Source organism: Aptenodytes patagonicus, chromosome 3 (assembly GCF_965638725.1).
Source record: "Aptenodytes patagonicus chromosome 3, bAptPat1.pri.cur, whole genome shotgun sequence".
Taxonomy (NCBI): Eukaryota; Metazoa; Chordata; class Aves; order Sphenisciformes; family Spheniscidae; genus Aptenodytes; species Aptenodytes patagonicus.
In genome coordinates this window covers 75480916-75499532 of record NC_134951.1, presented here as the reverse complement: position 1 = coordinate 75499532, position 18617 = coordinate 75480916, and the positions used below count along the sequence as shown (strand labels likewise).

Genomic DNA, 18617 nt, shown 5'->3' with positions numbered 1-18617 from the left:
GTAATACAGGCAGAATTTTTTCATACATGTTAGAATTTTACATAACCCAGTCAGGGTGTTTTTGTTATGCAAATTTTACTTTGTCTACGTCATTTACATATGACATCCTACAGCTGCCATGAAACAGGTGCTGCAAGACACGTGCAAAATGTATGGTTGCTTCTGAGGTGGAGAAAATGCTTCATCAAGATAAACTTATAAGATTCTGAGACTTAAAAGTTTCCGAGTTTCATCACGTACTGTATTTAAGATACACATGGCATTCAGTCATCTTGATTTTTATCTTCACATATATTCCCAGAATAACTTAATGGGTAGAGCCCCTATTTTCAGATTCATGTGAATACCTAACAAATCATTGGTTATTTGATAGCAATTGCACTTTTACTGTACTTACCAGGGAATGAAAATGAAGAAAAATAGCATGCTTAGATTTTCTCCTTGTGACCTTTTCATTTCAACTTGGTGAGATTAATTTGATTCTGGGGGGGGAATGGTATGTTCCCTTCTTAACCAGAAGGCTAACTTGTGATGCAAAGCTTTTAGTGGTTTTGGAATAACTGTGTGGACAGGAGAGCGCATGAGAAGTATTGCTCTTAAACGGTTGGGTGTGCCCTTGAGAATAAGCATAGAAAGAATTCAAAATGCCTTCTCAGCCATCTGAGAGATGCTTTTCTGTCCTCACCTCTACTTCATCTCCAGCAAAAATGAATCTAAACCCTTTTTACAAATTTCAAAGCTTTCAGATCCAGATTTCTGTTGTTAACATGCTGTGCAGAGAATACAGGTCAATTTTCAAACTGTCAACTGTAACAATAGCTTGAGGCAAGCTTGATAACTGTTGTGATAGTTTCTCTAATGAAACCATACTCCTGAGGAGTTACTTATAGTGATCTGAGAAACCTCATTTTTAAGGTGCTCATGTGTGAGGTTTGCTAACAAAAGTTTGTTTCTATATTTTCTCCCTTACAGAATTACTCTAAAATTTTAAGAAAAAAGTGTGTTCAGGTTGCCGGATATTTGACTCCATGTAAGCATTCAGAAAAAGTGTATTAGGGTTAGATGGAGGGGGGGGAGACTATTTCATTATTTCTTGCTGTTTAATTTCTAAATGTATTTTGTATTGTAGCTGCACAGAGAATCATACAATTTTGGTTTTATTATTCTTGAGTTTTTCTTTTTTCCTGCCTGCAAGTTGTCAGTTTTATAGTTAAAACTGTGCAGTGCTCCCTGGAGCTAGGAACCTATTTCTCTAAGGAAAGCTGGCCTTACATGCAGTGGTATCTCTTGATTATTTTTTTTTTTCTTTCCTCTTCTCCATTTGCTGGGCACATGCACTGAGAGATTCTAGTCTCACATTTAACAAGGACTTGCAGGTATAGGTGAGGAAGGAAAGGAAGGACTAATAGGTGTGGAAATCAGGTTGGAGGTTGGAGAGGCAGCTTGCAAGAGGAGAATATGGCACTTACACTCTGATTTCCACCCACCCTCCCCCCCCCCGCGCCAAAAAAAAAGCAATAGGGATACAAAAATATACCCCTAACCTAATTCTAAGGGAGAGTGTTGACACATAACAAGTAAGTATAAACTGGCAATAAACTTGCAATGCTTGTTACTGCCAGAGGGATGAGATCCCATTTAGGAGGGGTGTTTTGTGGATAGATTCATAAGCCTATAATGTGATTACCAGTCTTAAGTATAGACCGGAGACATCGTTATATTCTTGAAAGAAACCTGAAAGAAATGCTAGCAATATTGGTATCAGCCATACTTTATAATTCGAGCTGTTTGGTATAAGGAAATCCTCAATGGAAAGTGACCTAAGGTTGGCCTGCAGTTGAATTAGCAACTTGGGAGTAATATGTTAGAATTGAGGTCTAGCTGAAAAGCAGGGTCTATAGACTTTTTCTCACTATTTGTTGACCTGGTGCTTGGATAGGTGTTTGGATAAGATAACAGGAAAAAAGTACCTAAATATGTGGGGGAAGGTACTGCTCAAGAAAGCATGCAGCCAGGAGGGTAGAAGATAGTTTTCCTTTTTTGAGCTATCCAGTGGATAGGTGAATACTTTGGGAGAATTGGGGAACTATTTAGTCCTGCTGAAGGAACCTGAGATAAGTGTAGAGGGGTTGAGGTTGTGGTTGCATGGTTGTTTTTTGGGAGTTTGCGTGGGGGGTTTTTCAGTCATCTTTATAATTGCTTATCTGTTTCTGCTGTCTTTCTGCACCTCTTGGATCTATCAAAAGAAATGCCAGAAATCCCTTGGCTGCTATCTCAACAGGCAATTTAGCAACCTGTACCGGTCTTGCATTGCAACTTGTTGTATCTAATTTGTTGTCATTACAGCAGTCCTTTTATGCATGTCATCTTCATTTGGGGAAGAGTGGCTGGAAAGCTGCCCAACGGAAAAGGACCCGGGGGTACTGGTTGACAGCTGGCTGAACATGAGCCGGCAGTGTGCCCAGGCGGCCAAGAAGGCCAACAGCATCCTGGCTTGTATCAGAAATGGTGTGGCCAGCAGGAGTAGGGAAGTGATCGTGCCCCTGTACTCGGCACTGGTGAGGCCGCACCTCGAATACTGTGTTCAGTTTTGGGCCCCTCACTACAAGAAGGACGTTGAGGTGCTGGAGCGTGTCCAGAGAAGGGCAACGAGGCTGGTGAAGGGTCTGGAGAACAAGTCTTCTGAGGAGCGGCTGAGGGAACTGGGGTTGTTTAGCCTGGAGAAAAGGAGGCTGAGGGGAGACCTCATTGCTCTCTACAACTACCTGAAAGGAGGTTGTAGCGAGGTGGGTGTCGGTCTCTTCTCCCAAGTAAGAAGCGATAGGACGAGAGGAAATGGCCTCAAGTTGCGCCAGGGGAGGTTTAGCTTGGACATGAGGAAAAATTTCTTCACCGAAAGGGTTTTCAAGCATGGGAACAGGCTGCCCAGGGAAGTGGTTGAGTCCCCATCCCTGGAGGTATTTAAAAGATGTGTAGATGTGGTGCTTAGGGACATGGTTTAGTGGTGGACTTGGCAGTGCTAGGTCAACAGTTGGACTTGATGATCTTAAAGGTCTTTTCCAACCTAAACAATTCTATGATTCTATCTATCATCTGCACCATTAATGCTACAAGGAAATGTTCTCTTGTTTCTGCATTCACAGCACCCTTTTAATAAATATTTACAGCCAGGTTTCTAAAATAAGCTTTTAGATGGATTGCTTTTATGGCATTTTTAGCCATGTAAGTAAAACACAGATCAAATGTGATCAGATTAAAACTACAGAAAAGCATGAGCAACTTACTTATTAGATGTAGCTGAAGTATAAAGGCAGATATAAAGGTTTCATTCATTTGATTTTTGGGGAAGGTGAAGGGCAAGCTGTTTACTGTTGCAGTGTTCTGCCTATTTCCAAAAGCTGTTCCCTTGAACTCACAAAGGCTGTTTCCAGAGTGGTAGCTGACCATAAATGGGACTTCAGTCATTATGAGTGCATCGTAAGTTCAACTGGAATTGTTCAATACAACAGTTATGCTAATATTGGGACAATTACCTTTGATATTTCTTATGGCATTGACTGTATGTGAAGTTGCGGTAAGAAAAGATGAGTAATGAACAAGAAGTGCAGATAACATTCTAGATTGTCAGCTTCTTTGTTTAGATTTCGTTAGGTGTAATTATTTCATAAAATCAGTTTCGGCAAAATTTACTTTGAAGAACGCTTGCATTATAAGTGTTTTGTGAAAAGTCAATGTGATATTAAGCTTAAGGTTTGTATTGAAGAATTGGCTCTGATCTGTTGATGGTCAACGTGTGCTCTGTCAGAAGAAAGGAGACTTAAAATTTTTTTTATTTCTTAACTGGCTATTGGTCCAGCATTATAACAACCTAGTATTTGGCATCTGAATCGTATTTCACATTAAGTCATCTTTGAGTTTTTTAATAAACAAGATAAGCAGTTTATTTTGTGTCTGGTACTCATGGTTCTGAGTAGCCTTTGGGAGATGACGCATTGTTTACTTTTGTTTCAATAGTTTTTCACAGAATAAAGCTTCAACAGGAGCTCCATCATGTTACAATTGCCAGGCCTTCAAAGTTATCTGGGGATCTTGCCAGTAGTCTTTAAAAGAACACAGCTAATTAATTCTTCCAGTTACTTAGTATTTCTGGCATAAGCGAGCAGTAGGATCTTTGTTGTGCATGTCTCTCTTCAACAGTATAAAGTCACACTGAAGGGTTTTTTTGAAATAGCTAAAAGCAGTATGTAAAAGGATTAGTAAATGGACATTACTACAAAAATAACTTTATATTGTACTGCACTCCAGTATTTAAAAGTTTTTCCTTTGTAAGTAAACTCTGCTTTTAATGGTTTTATGAAGAGTTCTTTCTCTGAGTAACCATTGCTGGATTTCATTTCTGCTGATAATTAATTTCTTGAACAGATTTTTCAGTTTACTTCTCTAATGCTGTATCGCCCTTATTTTATGCCTGAGTCTCTGAATGTTGCCAAAATGTTGCTGCTAGCAGTTTCCCTTACCTCCTGTTGGTACCCTTTTCTTCTGCAGTCTATTTACTGGCAGTCTTGGCTGTTCGCTCTTGCATTTGTGCCTTTTATTTTCCACTGGTGTATATATAACTTTCTAACAATATTCTGGATGTCCTGCTGCTAGATTCTGAGTTCTGTGGTTGACAACAGTGCTACGTTTCTGTTCCTTAGGCATGCATATGTCAAAATACCTTTCAGTTCCTTTAAGCTTTCCTCTAGCAAGATGGATGCTGAGTCCTTTTTATAGTTCCTTTGCAACACCAAGAATTGGGGAAAAAGCCTTTTAATCTGTTTGTACTGGAGAGGCCTCATGAGGCCTCCTGGCCTGCCACTTCAGACTTCCTTAAGGTTAATTTGAGTTTATTAATAATCTTAAAATATCTTTGAGCTCTGCAGTAGGTTTTTCTTTTTTAAGTGTTGATTGGAGTGACACCTTAATATTCATATGATACAAGTGCATTTTTTGTATGCTGTATTGTCAGTGAAGCCATGTTAGTTACCTACTGTAATTGAAACTGAAGGAGAAAAAACCTTTCTTTTTTTTTGTGACTGTGGTGGATATACTGCCTACAAGACTTTGAGTATATTCCTCTGTGAATTAAGATAGTGGGAGCGCAGAGCCTATTGCATTTATTTTCTCCCATACTACAGTAAATATAATCACGTTCCACCATGTTGACACATTTGATGCACGCATACAAAAATTTCTTAGTAAATTCAGTAAAATGATAGAGTAGATGTTAATTCTAGCTCTTCCTGCACTAACGGCGTGTATCTTTTTGGTGCTAAGCCACCGAAACTGAGAAGTACAGTATTAAAATAAAAATAAGCAGACTCACAATTATTGCATGCTACCAACAAATAATGGAATTTTGCAAACGTTGGATGATGCCCCATAAGTCATTTTATGCCTCGTGAAGATGCAGGAAAGCTTCTCTGCAGCACTTCTTTGAATTTTAAGGTAATTATATAATACTTTGCTGTTTTCAGAGTAATAACTGGAAATTGTGGTCATTGTGTGTTTTATCAAGACTACAGACACTGAAAAATGAGCTAGAATACAAAGTATTTTATTGAAATGAAGCACTGGGGTGACTATGTGGAATGTTCTCCTAGTTTTAAATGTTTTAAATAATATTTTTTTAATCTATTCTCTTTTTTTCATTAAAAGAGTGGATGCGTGAATCTTTTTTTCCATGCAGTTTTTGCTGTAAGAGCTGTGAAGATGCTCTTTTGCCAATCTGATACGTCAGACAAAAGAGAGAAATTTATGTAAAGAGTAAATGCAAACTTTTTAGTACTGTACAGGGAATTTGAGTTGGAGAGTACAGAATTTATTGTTCTGGTAATGATATAGTGTTTTGTGGTATGGGTTACTTTAATGTAGGTTAGAGAAATTGGAAAAAAATTAAGAGGTCTTAGGAGGATTGAGGGGAGGTTAACTTTATTTAGCAGTAAGTTTAATGGGCTACTCAGTATATGAGGGGTGGAAAAATAGCATTTGACACTGAACTAAGGTAAACCAGTTTTCTTCTTGTTAATAGAATCCTGTATTTTTCTGGACTTGCTGTGATCTTGCCAGTTTTGAATTTTAATTAGAGAAGCATTGCAGTACAGTTATCATTGATAAACAATTGAATTATTTAATTGCTTAATTTCTTGGGTTTTTTCTCTGCTGAACAGTGTTTTTCTTAATAGTTGCTTAAAAGAAAGTGTAGGATCAATAGTGCTTTGTCACTGCTCAGATTTGTCTAGTATTCTAAACCATCTGAAGAAATACCAGGGGTGTGTTTTTAGTGAGGCACGGATTCATTCATTTTTAAAATTGTGCTACCACTGCCACGGAGTTGACTTTCTCAGAGTTTAAGAATGTAAGATTTCAGAGCAGTGTCAACCCAGCTCACATTTTCTGTCTGAGGGCGTGTATTTTAAACAATTGGGAGCAGGATCTCCAGTCACTGTTAATCCAAGCTGAGGGCAGATAGCTGCTAAAGGTGCTTTCAGGGGAGTGTGTGCAGCCACGTGCTCGAGGGCCTGCTCTCTGGCCTGGCTGAAGCTTGTGCACTCTGCCTGGATCGTCAGCTCTTCCTTTGGGTCTGCTGTAGCGAACAGCCATTTGCTCCAAGGCTTCAGGGACTCCTACAGTATTCTTTGTTACCAAACCTTTATGAATTGCTTGCTTTAAATGTGAGTAAATGTAAACAGGCTTTAGCATCGTTTTAATGGTATATGTACATACTGAACATTGTGCTAGCCCATGCATGGGAGGGGAAAGGAACTCTCTAGTACTTGAATATGTGTTTAAAGACTGTTTCATGACTTCATTTTAACTTTTGCAATTCTTATTCCTTATTTTAACCATATTAATGTTATGTTTAATGTAGCTTTTCTCTATAACAGAGTGAAAGCCTGACAGTTTTTCTGGTAGAAAATAAATTACCGCTTTTTGTTTCAGATGAGGTATTTACTTGTGTTTCTCTCTGGCCAGGGTGATTTTTCTCAATTGCGTAAGCCAAGGTTTGCGGCTTCAGTTGGCTTTTGAACATGGTTGGTTTTCAGCTGTATAGCTTGAGTTGTTCAAAACAAAATATTTGATCCTCTGCTTGTCCAGTGTTGCAGTTTGAGGCCTCTTCGGTGTGTCTAAACTTCAATCTAAAGTATGACCATAGCTTGTTTAGGCATATCTATGCTACCTTTAACTTAGTGATCTTGGGTACTGATAGCAGCAGCCACAGGGCGCCTTATGTAGCAGTTGTCTTCAATATTTCTCTACCCCTTTGAAATAGCGTTCTTGGTATATGCAGAGTAAATTTGTGCAGGGTTAGTGCAGGTGTGTATCTAACTAAACTGTAATCATACTGTGACTTAGTGTTAAATGTGTGCTCACTAATTTTAATTTACTTGTGCAGGAGTCTCACAAAAACCTGTCTTGCCTGCTATTTTCACAGATCTTCATACTGGTTGTCTCTTTGCAGATAGTTTGGTGGGTTTTTTTGGTTTTGGGTTGTTTTGGGTTGGTGTTTGGTTTTGGGGGTTGTTTTTTTTTTTTTTTAAATCATATATGTCTGAAGGGAACCAGACTTCCTAGCTCCTGAAGAGTTGGGCCGCTCTGGCTGCATTAATAAATTGCATGAAGAGAAGGGAAGCTGAACTTGCATAATCAGATAAACAGAATGTGTATTCTGGAAGGAATACCATAAGCTGTGAGTTTCCAGTTCTAGCAATCTTGGCTGGTACTTGTCATACGTTAAGGTTTTTTGAAGTTGTGGTACTGTTTTCAATAGTGGAATATTGTGTTATGTACACTAAAATCTGTGGGTAGGATTGTGATCTATGTTTTATCAAAACATCTCTGAATAGTCTTAAAAATTTCTGTTCTTGCTTGTATTTTTAATTAGGTATGTACTGTGATTATATCAGAGAAGATGGGATTTGTGGGACTAAAATAATGAGCAGATGTTTACTGGAATATTCTTAGGACTTTCAGTCTTCACTATTTTGTTAGTTAAGAAATTGTTTTTTCCCATGTGTAGTGCATATAGATGGAGTCTCCAGAGTAACATATATTTTGGGTGGTTTTGTTTTTCTTTTCTTCAGAGCTGTTCTTAAATTGTTGGCAGAAAGTTGAACTGGTTAACGTGTTGCTTTTCAGATCACGTTCAGCTATTATTGGAGGTGTTCTGGTTCAGGCCAATTACGAGTTGACTGGTAATTGTATCAGTTTTGACCAGAGAAGACATAGGAGTTGAAAAAGCCTTATAATAGAGTGGTTCAGGACTAGTATATAATATAGTGGTTCAGTGGTCCTGGAATAGTATTGCACCTGTCTTCTCATCCCTGCTGAAAATGATGTGCTTTGGGCTTTCCCATGAATTCTTTGCAGGTTTTTCTCCATCTTTTCAGTCTCGAGCAGTTGTAGCATTGAACTACATTACGTTTGAATCACAAGTGGTGTTAATGCACTAGAAAATTGTGATTAATGCTCTCCAGTTTACTTGCCACTAGTCCCCTTTTAGTGCATAGAAGTACAGAAGCACAAGCACATAGGCTCACTTACAAAGTGAGTGTACCAGTGGGATTGCTGGGAAAGAACTCAGGCTGATGGGGTCCAGGGAGCAGCACGTACAGGTGCCTCGTGGTACTGGGGGTAGTTCTCTGCTGCAGGTTGCCGTGAGTCAGCACACGGGGTAATAGTGCATGTTGAATATGAGGCAAAGAAAAGCAGGTAGAGAAGGGGAGGAGACAGTGAATAAACTGATAGAGATGTTTGAATAAGATTTACGAACTTAAGAGGTAAATGAATGTTGGAGTTGACTACTTTGGTGTTTTTTTATAAGCTATATGGTCACATTTATTTGTAATATTAGTTTATATGAAGAAGATGTCATTCCATTACTTAACACATAGGTGCATTCTTCCAAATTTAATTGGTAGAAATTCTTCTTGGTAAAAGCCTGCAGATATCATGTGGCCAGGACAGATAATTTGTATAAATGTGTTTACTGTGTGATTGTGATATAATCTTATTCATAACTCTTCATAATTTCCTTCAAAGAAAAAACAGAATTAGTTGAAGCAACCTGATTTGTTATAGGGTTATTTCCTTGTAGTCATAGGGTTATTTCCTTGTAGTCATAATCTCAGAATATTTTTTTAAGTATGTTGGGCGAAAAACAAGTAGACTATTGCTAGTAAATCCTGAAACTTAGAAACACTGAACTTCTAGCCACAATGTCCTGATAGTAAACAATAACAGTGATGGTAAAGGTAACTGTGTGGGTACACTCAAAAGCTGACTGAACACTGTCTTCCTATTTTTGATGTGGACTTCTTTGTGTTTACTTGTGTTTTAAATAAGTTAAAATGCTGTTAAAAACATGAATTTTAATACTCTGATAAATTAAGTATTTTTTTATTCTTAATATATTTTATAATGTAAATATAAAAACCAAGATAGAAGGAAACTGATCAGGAGATGTGTCTATAAATGGGCAATTTTCAAGGTTATGAGCGTGTGAAGGACAATTAGTTAGCCAAAGATGTCGCATGGGAAAACATTGACATAAAATACAGACTTACCTTTCATAATTGGAATGGGGTTTTGTGTGTGGTTTTTGCTTTTTGGGGTGGTTTTTTGTTGGTTTTTGTTACATCAAAAGTGCCTGCTTTCAGTGTCTTAAGGCTTTCCTTCCTCTTCCAGAAAATGCTGGGACAGAAGAGATGAGTACTCCCTTTACTAAGGCCTAAAACTGCCTGTTGAAAAACAATCCTGACCAGGCAATATACGAATGGCCCAAGGAAGCCAGCAAATTGATATTCAGGTTTTACATGACCTGCGACAAAAGTTTCCTGAGGTACCTGAAGGTGTTGTATCCAGATGCATGTTACAGGTCAGTGTTCTGTTAATGACTGTACGAGTAAGCAGTGTTGCTTATTTTAAGCGTTATATATGGGTGTCTCCTTTGAAAGCGGATTTCTTTCTTTCTACTTTCCTTTTTGAGTGAGACAAATATGTACAGCCGATTTCTTTATGTTGCATAGCAAGCTAAGTGTTAAATTGGCCTCTCTTTTTCCATGTCTAATCAGGGGTGGCCCAAGGAAAACCAGCCTGTAAATCAGTGTGTGCATGGAGACTACCGTCTTGCCAATCAGTATGCTCGTGCCTTTTGGCCATCTCAAGAGCCAAAACTAACTGGCAAAAGGAGGAATGCAAAGCCAACTTGAGTCCAGCAGGGACAATTTAAGGCAGTGCTACAAAAATGCAGGGGGTTGTTTTTTTGGGGTGTTGGGTTTTTTGGGGTTTGGGGTTTTTTTTGTTTGTTTGGGTTTTTTTGCTTTGAGGGTCAGGGCAGGTCCAGAAGCAACTTTGCTACCTGGTCACCATCAGGCTTCAAGGTAATTAGTGGGCCCTTGACTGCATGCAGGTTGGCCCCACCGCTTTCCACTCCCAGCTCCCTTGGCCTGCAGAGCCAGTGCTGGTGGCCTTACATACCTTCTGCAGCAGGGGGCCTGGGAGTGTAATGCAGGCACACCCAAGTTCTCTGTCTGAGTCAGCCTGAATCAGGCAGGACTAGGTGGTTGTAGCCTAGTGTCCACAGTGTTAGGCCTGAGTGGGTGTGGTGCACTGGTGTGCTTCTGCCCAGGGCTTTGGCTGCCAGATGGGCTTCGTTTGTTTTGTTGTGGCTTTGGAGTCCATGCTGCTAATCTATGGATTTCTTCTGGGCTTGGAAGTAGCAAAGCATTTTTCTCTTGTACTGCAGATAATGCTAAGGCTATGGACTGCCATATCGTCAATTTCTACCTCCAGCTGTCTGTTTTCTATACCACCACTATCAGAATACTTATATGCCCATATTTTGTATCAACTTCTGCTCTATAACATCATATTAGTTACTTCAGCAGATTAATATGCCCATCCAAAGCCCAACATAGGGACACCTGAATGCCTAGAGTTAACAAATGCTGATAGACTTACTTAACTATGTTGCTTAAACATGTTTGCTTTGCATTTTCCGGTGATCCCAAAGCATCCATACTGATTGGATTCTTTTCATTATCTAAGGTATTCAACCTTTGAGTACTCTGGATAATAAGAGGATTGTCTGAATATTCATACTGATCAACAGTATACACAACCAGATTGGAAAAAAGATGGGTCATGAGTTCCCAGAAGCTAGCTGCCTCTGGACTATGGCTAGGACATCTGTGGTTATGATTCAACATTCTTTATATCATAATTGTTTGTCTTGCTTTTTACATGTATTTTTATTTATAAAATACATATGTGTATACTTACATATGTATACGTAGTCGCACACACATGCATACAAACACAGTGTTTGTACTGTTGGGAGTAGAAGTGTGATTGTGCCAATTTAATGTTCATATTTTCAAGACTTTATTGTGACTCTCCATTCATACTAGCGTAAGAAGCTGTGAAAAGTGCAGTTCTTTGAGAGAATTGCTTTTGATTTGCAAGAGGGCAAAATTCTGCTTGGGGCTCGTGAGGTTTCATGCTTTCCCCAACCCTTTCTTTCTAATTATTTAGCTGAAGAGGAAACTGACCCAGACTATAAATTGCCTGTATTTGTTCTCAGGATTGTACCCCGCCATTTTTATATTAGTTCTCTGTAGGACTAATCTAATTCTTATACTACAAGTACAATTTTGTTCTTCAAACATGAGAACTGCTTGTTGAGCAAGGTCAATGGACTTGACAGAGTGAATGCATCAGTAATCACCTTTTGAATGTAATTCTTGATAAATTAAAATCTAGTGCTTGGCTCTTGAGAGACTTAGCAGTCTTCATAACATTGAATTCAGTGGATTAATTTTTTTTACAAAAAAAGAGCCTTATAACTGTGAAGGAAAGACACTGTACATCCCATACTTTGATGGAGATACGGGAGAAGGGTTTCGATTTTGAGGGAGTGTTTTAGGTCAGCTTTGATAAGAGGATTTTTCAAAAATTCTGTAGGATAATTAATGTTCCATATGTGCAATATTGTTACACTAGAAAGCTACCTTTTTTTGTTGTTAACTGAGAGCTTCTAAGACTTGCCAACAAAATTCTGTCATGTTGGTGGCTCTTTGAAATTTCATGAGCTCTGGTTTCTCTGAATCAGTTCGATTCTAGCTATGCTACTCCTCTGAGATAGTGGGCTTTTTTGGGGTTGTGGGTTTTTTGTTGTTGAAAAAGAAGCCTAACATGACCGCTTTAAACCAACAAATTTAGTACTTGGGCTGGTGGTAAGGATTGGAAAGCAGAATTTGAGAGTACTTTTGCATGTGTTTGCAATACTGCTGGAATGTTGTCTGAATCCTGAGTTCTGCCTTCTTGCAGTTGAGCATAGTGGAAGGAATTTCCAATAAATGCAGTAACTATTGTTTAGGTCAGAGAAGGACGTTATTGGGTATAAAAAATGGTGCGTTCGCCTTGCCCCCACAGTACCTGATGTGCAAGCATCATGTGTCAGGGTGAAGATGTTTTTAAACCAGGAAGTATAAGATATCCCAGGAGAGAACCTGAAAGAGTTTAAGCAGTTACGCAGTTTATAATGATATTGACAAGAGTCTTTTATAACAAGAAAAGCAGGAAAACTATACAGATACTTCAGTCCTCCTCTTTGATTTTTTTTTTTTTAGCCAAACACTTTCAGCTTGTTTTTAAAGGAAAGTTTATAGCATTATGTGCTTATAATAAAAAACTTAAGGATAAATAGAGTATGCAGATGCCTTGAGGTGAATAGCCCAGTGTTGAAATACCTAAACAATATCTAGTATACCAAAAACAGAGGACCACCAAAAATACAATAGGATGAAATTTAAACCTAGGGTGTAAATCTAGGGGGTAAAAAGTTTTATTGCTTTCTTGGGCTGACAGCACTGAATGTTCCTGAAAAATTTTACATCCCTCCATTCTTCCCAACAAGCCTCCTGCGTTCAGCTTTCCCCTTCTCATTTAAAGGAGTCACTGCAGCGTTCCCAGTCTGGACATTGTCCCCTTTTGTTCTTTTTTGTCTGGAGCATTCTATAACTACCTGCTCCTCAAGTCTGTGTCCTCTCCTTGCTTCCTCGTTTCCCTCCAACATTCTTATTCTTTCTTTTTTTTTCTTTCTCTTTCAGGGTGCCAACATTTTAAACTCAATTGGGACATGGGCAGAGCTAAGATGAGGGGTATTGTTTTGCTGGAATATGCTCAGTTCTGCCATCAACCGGTTCTCTGATCTATAAAGAGCTAGAAGCGGTTGAAACTCTGCCTCTGCCAGCCAGAAGATGCCAGGGGTTCCATGTGCCCCCGTTTCCCCTTTGAGTTCTCCAATTTGCTCATTGACGTCACTGAAATTTTGGAATTGATTGGATGCAGTCTTAAAAAGAAAAAAAAAATTGTCCAAAGAAATGCATTCAAGCCGAATGTAAGGGCCTTGCAAGCTTGGCCTGTTCCTTTTTGGTTTGATATTTTTGGCCTTTCTGTTAATAATTTTAATTCACTTAGGTTCATGCAAACTCTGCCTTTAAGATCTTTCTAGCTTGTTTTTCTGTGGCATCCTCTCTTTTTCCCTTTTCTGGCTCCGTCTTCTCCTTTGCAACAAATATAAGGCTATTGTTCTTATCTTTTCTTACCCACTGTTCTGTCCGTGTGTGATTCCTTTCTTCACTACTAACTTCATTTGATTTCTTTGTCCTCTGGTGCTTATTCCAAACTAGAGTCGATATGCATACCATCTATTTGACCCATTTTCATATCTCTCAAGACTTTTCTACAACAATCCTTATATACAGCTGGCTAGTTAGCCTTTAGGGAATCCTGTTATTTAAAGGTTTTGTGGCTGGTGGGTTTTTTTGTGGGACTTTTTTTTTTAAGAATTCAGAACTGCATCTGGCCTGTATGAATACATAGTTTTGGTTTTGTGGGTGGAGTTTAGCCTTGTCGTCCCTCTCCCACTTCTGTTATGTCCGTCCTTTTTTCTTTTTTTTTTTTTTTTTTTGTAAATCTAAGGTAGAGACAGTCTTGCTATGTCTGCACAACACTATGACCTCTCATCCTGGTTGAAGGATGAGAACTACTGTCTGCTAGTTTAACAAAAATAACTTGATACAAAGCATGTAGCATGGATCAATTTATCTTGCATGTGTTATTCTTTAACTGATGATGTTACTACTTGGCATATGCCATTTTTTTCCTTGATCATATGCATTCGTTCTAGTAACTGTTTCTGTGTGCTGGATGAATTTGACACCTATTTAGTTTTAATAACATCTGGGCCTCAACAGGTGCTTTTCTGGCAGAAAGTATTAACCTTTATTTCTTGGGGGTGGGGGAGGGAGTTCTGCAAGAAAAGTGATAGGCACAGAGCACAATATTAAGAAATTATGCCACTGATGCACGTTCACCCTTTTCTAAAAATCCTTATGTAGGAAACTAAATAGGGAAGATCTGAGTACAATATTACTAAACGTGGAAAAAGAGAAGAGGGATTAGCAGTCTGCTTCTGAAATGTTCTTAAAAAGCAAATTAGCTAGGTTGTGAGTTTTGTTCTAAGTCATCCTAGTACAGGTTTTATAAAGTAATTTTGTACAAATGTAAGTATTTAAAAGCTTTGCAGGCAGTGGTTTAAAATGAAAATACAAATGTCCCCTGGGTTTTCCATTGATAGTTTCATCTTGCAAAAGAGTAATCCTGCTGTATTTGTATAAACTGAATTTTTATTTCTTCTGAAGTCATGTACAACTCCTTGGGTCGGCATGTTTCTTCCCTGCATAAGATTCACTTTCCATTTTCAGCAGGAGGTAATGCATAACTGGTATTGAAGTGTTTGGGAAAACATTTAAAATAAATGTGTTTTGATTTTTGTTTTTAAGTTATTAACCAGTAATATGCAGGTGCCCTGAATCCATTCCTTCTGTCATTCTCCCCCTCAAGCCAGAGACTTGGTCATTGCTGAAGATTGTTCTGAAATTGAGAAGGAATAGCAAAAGTATTCATCCAAGGTGTATTACACTGTGTGGTGTTAGCTTGTCAAGGTCTAAGATCTCCCTGTCGTTGCTTCAGCAGCAATGCAGACCTCTGCCCTTGGTGCCAGTGACTGAGTCGCTGTTCTCAAAATAGTAAGCTTCACATGCAAGCACCTTGTGCATGTGTAGCAGCTATGCTAGCCAACCACCTAAAGCTTTCTGTTTGATGCTACATTGTTAATTTTTCAGTGATGATTGGATGCATATATATCGAACTGTGACAGTGTTTTATCAGTAATGTCAAACTTTTATCTGTCTCTTATAGAATAACAATAATTTGGATGCCTGTTGTGCAGTTCTCTCTCAGGAGAGCACAAAGTATCTCTACGGTGAAGGAGACCTAGGTTTTTCGGATGATTCTGCGATTCCTGGACTACGAAATCACATGACATCTCTGAATTTGGATTTGCAGTCACAGAATGTGTATCACCATGGAAGAGAAGGAAGTAGAATGAATGGAAGTAGGACTCTAGCTCACAGCGTTAGTGATGGACACCTTCAAACCAGTCAGTCCAACAATGAACTGTTTCAGCAGGAACCACAGACAGCACCTGCACAGGTTCCACAAGGATTTAATGTCTTTGGGATGGCTAATACAGTTAGTACTTCTAATCCAGGGCAGCATCTTGGATTTCACCTAGGCAGCAAAGGAGTCTCTAACTTGTCTCAACAAACACCCAGATTCAACCCCATTATGGTAACTTTAGCCCCAAATATTCAGCCTGGTCGCAATACCCCTACGTCTTTGCACATACATGGTGTACCTCCTCCTGTACTTAACAGTCCACAGGGAAATTCTATCTATATTAGGCCTTACATCACAGCTCCTAGTGGTACCACTCGACAGACACAGCAGCAACCAGGCTGGGCATCTCAGTTTAATCCCATGCACCCTCAGCAAGTCTACCAGCCTTCGCAGCCAAGTCCCTGGACTACTCTTCCTACATCCAGTACTACGCCACATACCTCATCGCAACACTCAACGCAGCCAAACCAGCAAGGCCACCAGACTTCTCATGTCTATATGCCTATCAGTTCTCCCACTACTCCACAAGCACCTATGATTCATTCATCTGGTGGCTCACAATCCTCTGCTCATAGCCAATACAACATTCAGAATATATCCACAGGACCCCGCAAAAACCAAATTGAAATCAAACTTGAACCACCACAAAGAAACAGTTCTTCTAAGTTGCGTTCAACTGGCCCTCGCACCTCCACTACTCCCTCTTCCCTCAACAGCCAGACATTAAGTAGAAGTCAGCCCACTGTTTACATATCGGCCAGTCCTCCAAATACTGATGAAGTGATCACGCGCGCTCAGCCCAAGGTCTACATTTCAGCAAATGCCACAACAGGAGATGATCAAGTTGTGCGGAACCAGCCCACGCTTTTCATATCGACAAATCCTGGAGTATCTACCACTTCTAGGAATATGTCTGGTCAAGTAAGCATGGGTCCTGCATTTATTCATCACCATCCACCCAAGAGTCGAGCAGTGGGCAACAGCACCACTGCAACCTCTCCTCGAGTGGTTGTTACGCAGCCTAACACAAAATATACTTTTAAAATTACAGTTTCTCCAAATAAGCCCCCTGCAGTTTCCCCAGGGGTAGTGTCCCCAACCTTTGAACCTACAAACCTTCTAAACCTTCCTGATCACTATGTTGAACCAGAGGGTATCCAGCATCTTACTGACCCTGTTTTAGCACATGTGGATAGGATCAGTGATGCACGGAAATTGAGTATGGGATCTGATGATGCTGCCTACACGCAAGGTAATATTCTTAATATAAATAGTAGAGATTTCAACCAGGTTGTCAGTTCAGTATGTAGATTACAGAACAGGAAACAGTTGATAACCTTTGTGATGTTAATACAGTATCTTCAACTTTAGCATTCATGAGCATTTCCTAAATAAATAAAAGAAGCTTTATAAGCAAATCATAGCTTTCTTTTTATGGTGAAGACATGTAACTGAATACTTGGAGATAATTCTTCTGTCTTAAGTAGATATGTTACCTGTTTAATGAAGTGGAGTCATAGCATCTTCATTTTTATGTTGTTCTCAAAGAAACATCTAAGCTTGTTCAATTTGTCCTAATGATTTAAAGTTACAAGTCTACTGGCCGATTTCTGAATCGGTTGAGATACTGTTTCCATTAGATAATGTTCCCATTTTTTTCTTTCTGCGAGTGTTATTTCCGAAGCAAGAAAAGCAGACTTCAAAAGCAATTAGTGGGACGAAGTGTTGGCCTCTGTGTTTCCTAATGTGTGCCTGACAATAAAATGCTTAGTCTTGATACTTACTTCTGTTATATTATGAAATGTGAGAAGAAACACCACACCAAAGAAAGCTATTTTAAAGGATCAATAGTAACAGGAGGGTAAAACTTAAAATATGTGATATGGCAACCCAACCTGTTAATCTTCTGTTCTCATGTTTTTGCATGTTTTTATTACCAATTTGATGGTTTATTAACCCTCCTGTGGACTTTTTGTATAAAGATGTAAAAAAAAAAAAGTAATTTCTCTTTGACCTCATTGGTCTTCTTTGGACTTGGCAAACAATTCAGCGTTAAAAATACTGGCTTGTTCCACGACCACTCTAAATGTTCTTCAGATTAATTTAGCCGTTTTGTTTAAGTAAGTACAGTGATGAGGATACTGGAAGCCAGGTCTGCATCTGGAGTACTATAGTAATGAAGTAAATCAAAAACTGATTATAGCTTGTGCACTACTTCTGGATGTAATTATATCTTTGAGAGAATAATCCATCCTAACTGAAGTGTCTAAAGGTTAGGTGTCAAAACCAAAAAACTAATCATCCTAGACTGTCTTTTACAATCAATGAAGAGTTAAAGAACTTTAGAAAATGATTTATCTGTAGATAAGCAGAACAAATTGCCATCCAGAAGTGGTATTCCCTTTCCTTACTCTGAAGGGAGACTTGGCTGTTGTTTTAATCCTAGAAGTCTTTAGATACCCAGAAATTAAGCAATTGAAATCTTGTCCTTAGGCTCTAAATACTCTTCCAGATCACAAACTTGCTTCGCAAGCATTCTGCATTTTAGGTACTTGTTAGGGAAGGGTGTCCCTTTCTCCTGTTCTTCCCTTCTGATGGGACTGACTATTACCAGGTCTAGCTCTTCATCTCTTGTACCCCTGGTAGCGATGGCTACTGTAACCTGACTTCCTGCATGATCTCTACAGGCTGCTGGGTATCAGCAACCAGTTTATCGAGCTGAGGCAAGCTTGCGATGCCTGTTTCTGCTATGCAGCCCAGAGTTCAAAAGCATTGACTGGCTTATACCTGCTGTGGAGCCCAGTTGTTCCTGAAGCCAAGACATAGATGCAGTTTTTAGATGAAGTGTAGATGCATGGTGTGAGCTGGTGCAGCTTTAGGGACCTTAGAGAAACATCATCCTTCTGTATCCTTCACTAGTTCATATAAGAGACACTCATGCTTCTGAAGTTCTTTACATTCAGAAGTGTTTGCTCCATTTCTGCTGCAACAAGTGCAGTATTTTTAATTTTTTGTTAATTTAATATTTGGAAAGTTGAGAAGTGTGTGAT

At 39.0% G+C, this 18617-nt stretch overlaps 1 protein-coding gene across 4 annotated transcripts in view; it reads left to right on the top strand.

The window, feature by feature from the left end:
• Nucleotides 1-18617, top strand: part of TAB2 (TGF-beta activated kinase 1 (MAP3K7) binding protein 2) — a 68125-nt gene that overhangs the window by 37343 nt on the left and 12165 nt on the right. For 3 of the 4 annotated variants that reach the window (XM_076333882.1, XM_076333883.1, XM_076333884.1), the window contains exons 2-3: nucleotides 9727-9916; nucleotides 15307-16819. In XM_076333882.1, the coding sequence (XP_076189997.1) occupies nucleotides 9815-9916; nucleotides 15307-16819 (1615 nt within the window). In that variant the 5' untranslated portion in view covers nucleotides 9727-9814. Of the gene's footprint in view, nucleotides 1-9726; nucleotides 9917-13187; nucleotides 13442-15306; nucleotides 16820-18617 lie in introns of those variants that run through there. The other variant, XM_076333880.1, reaches the window with a different exon arrangement.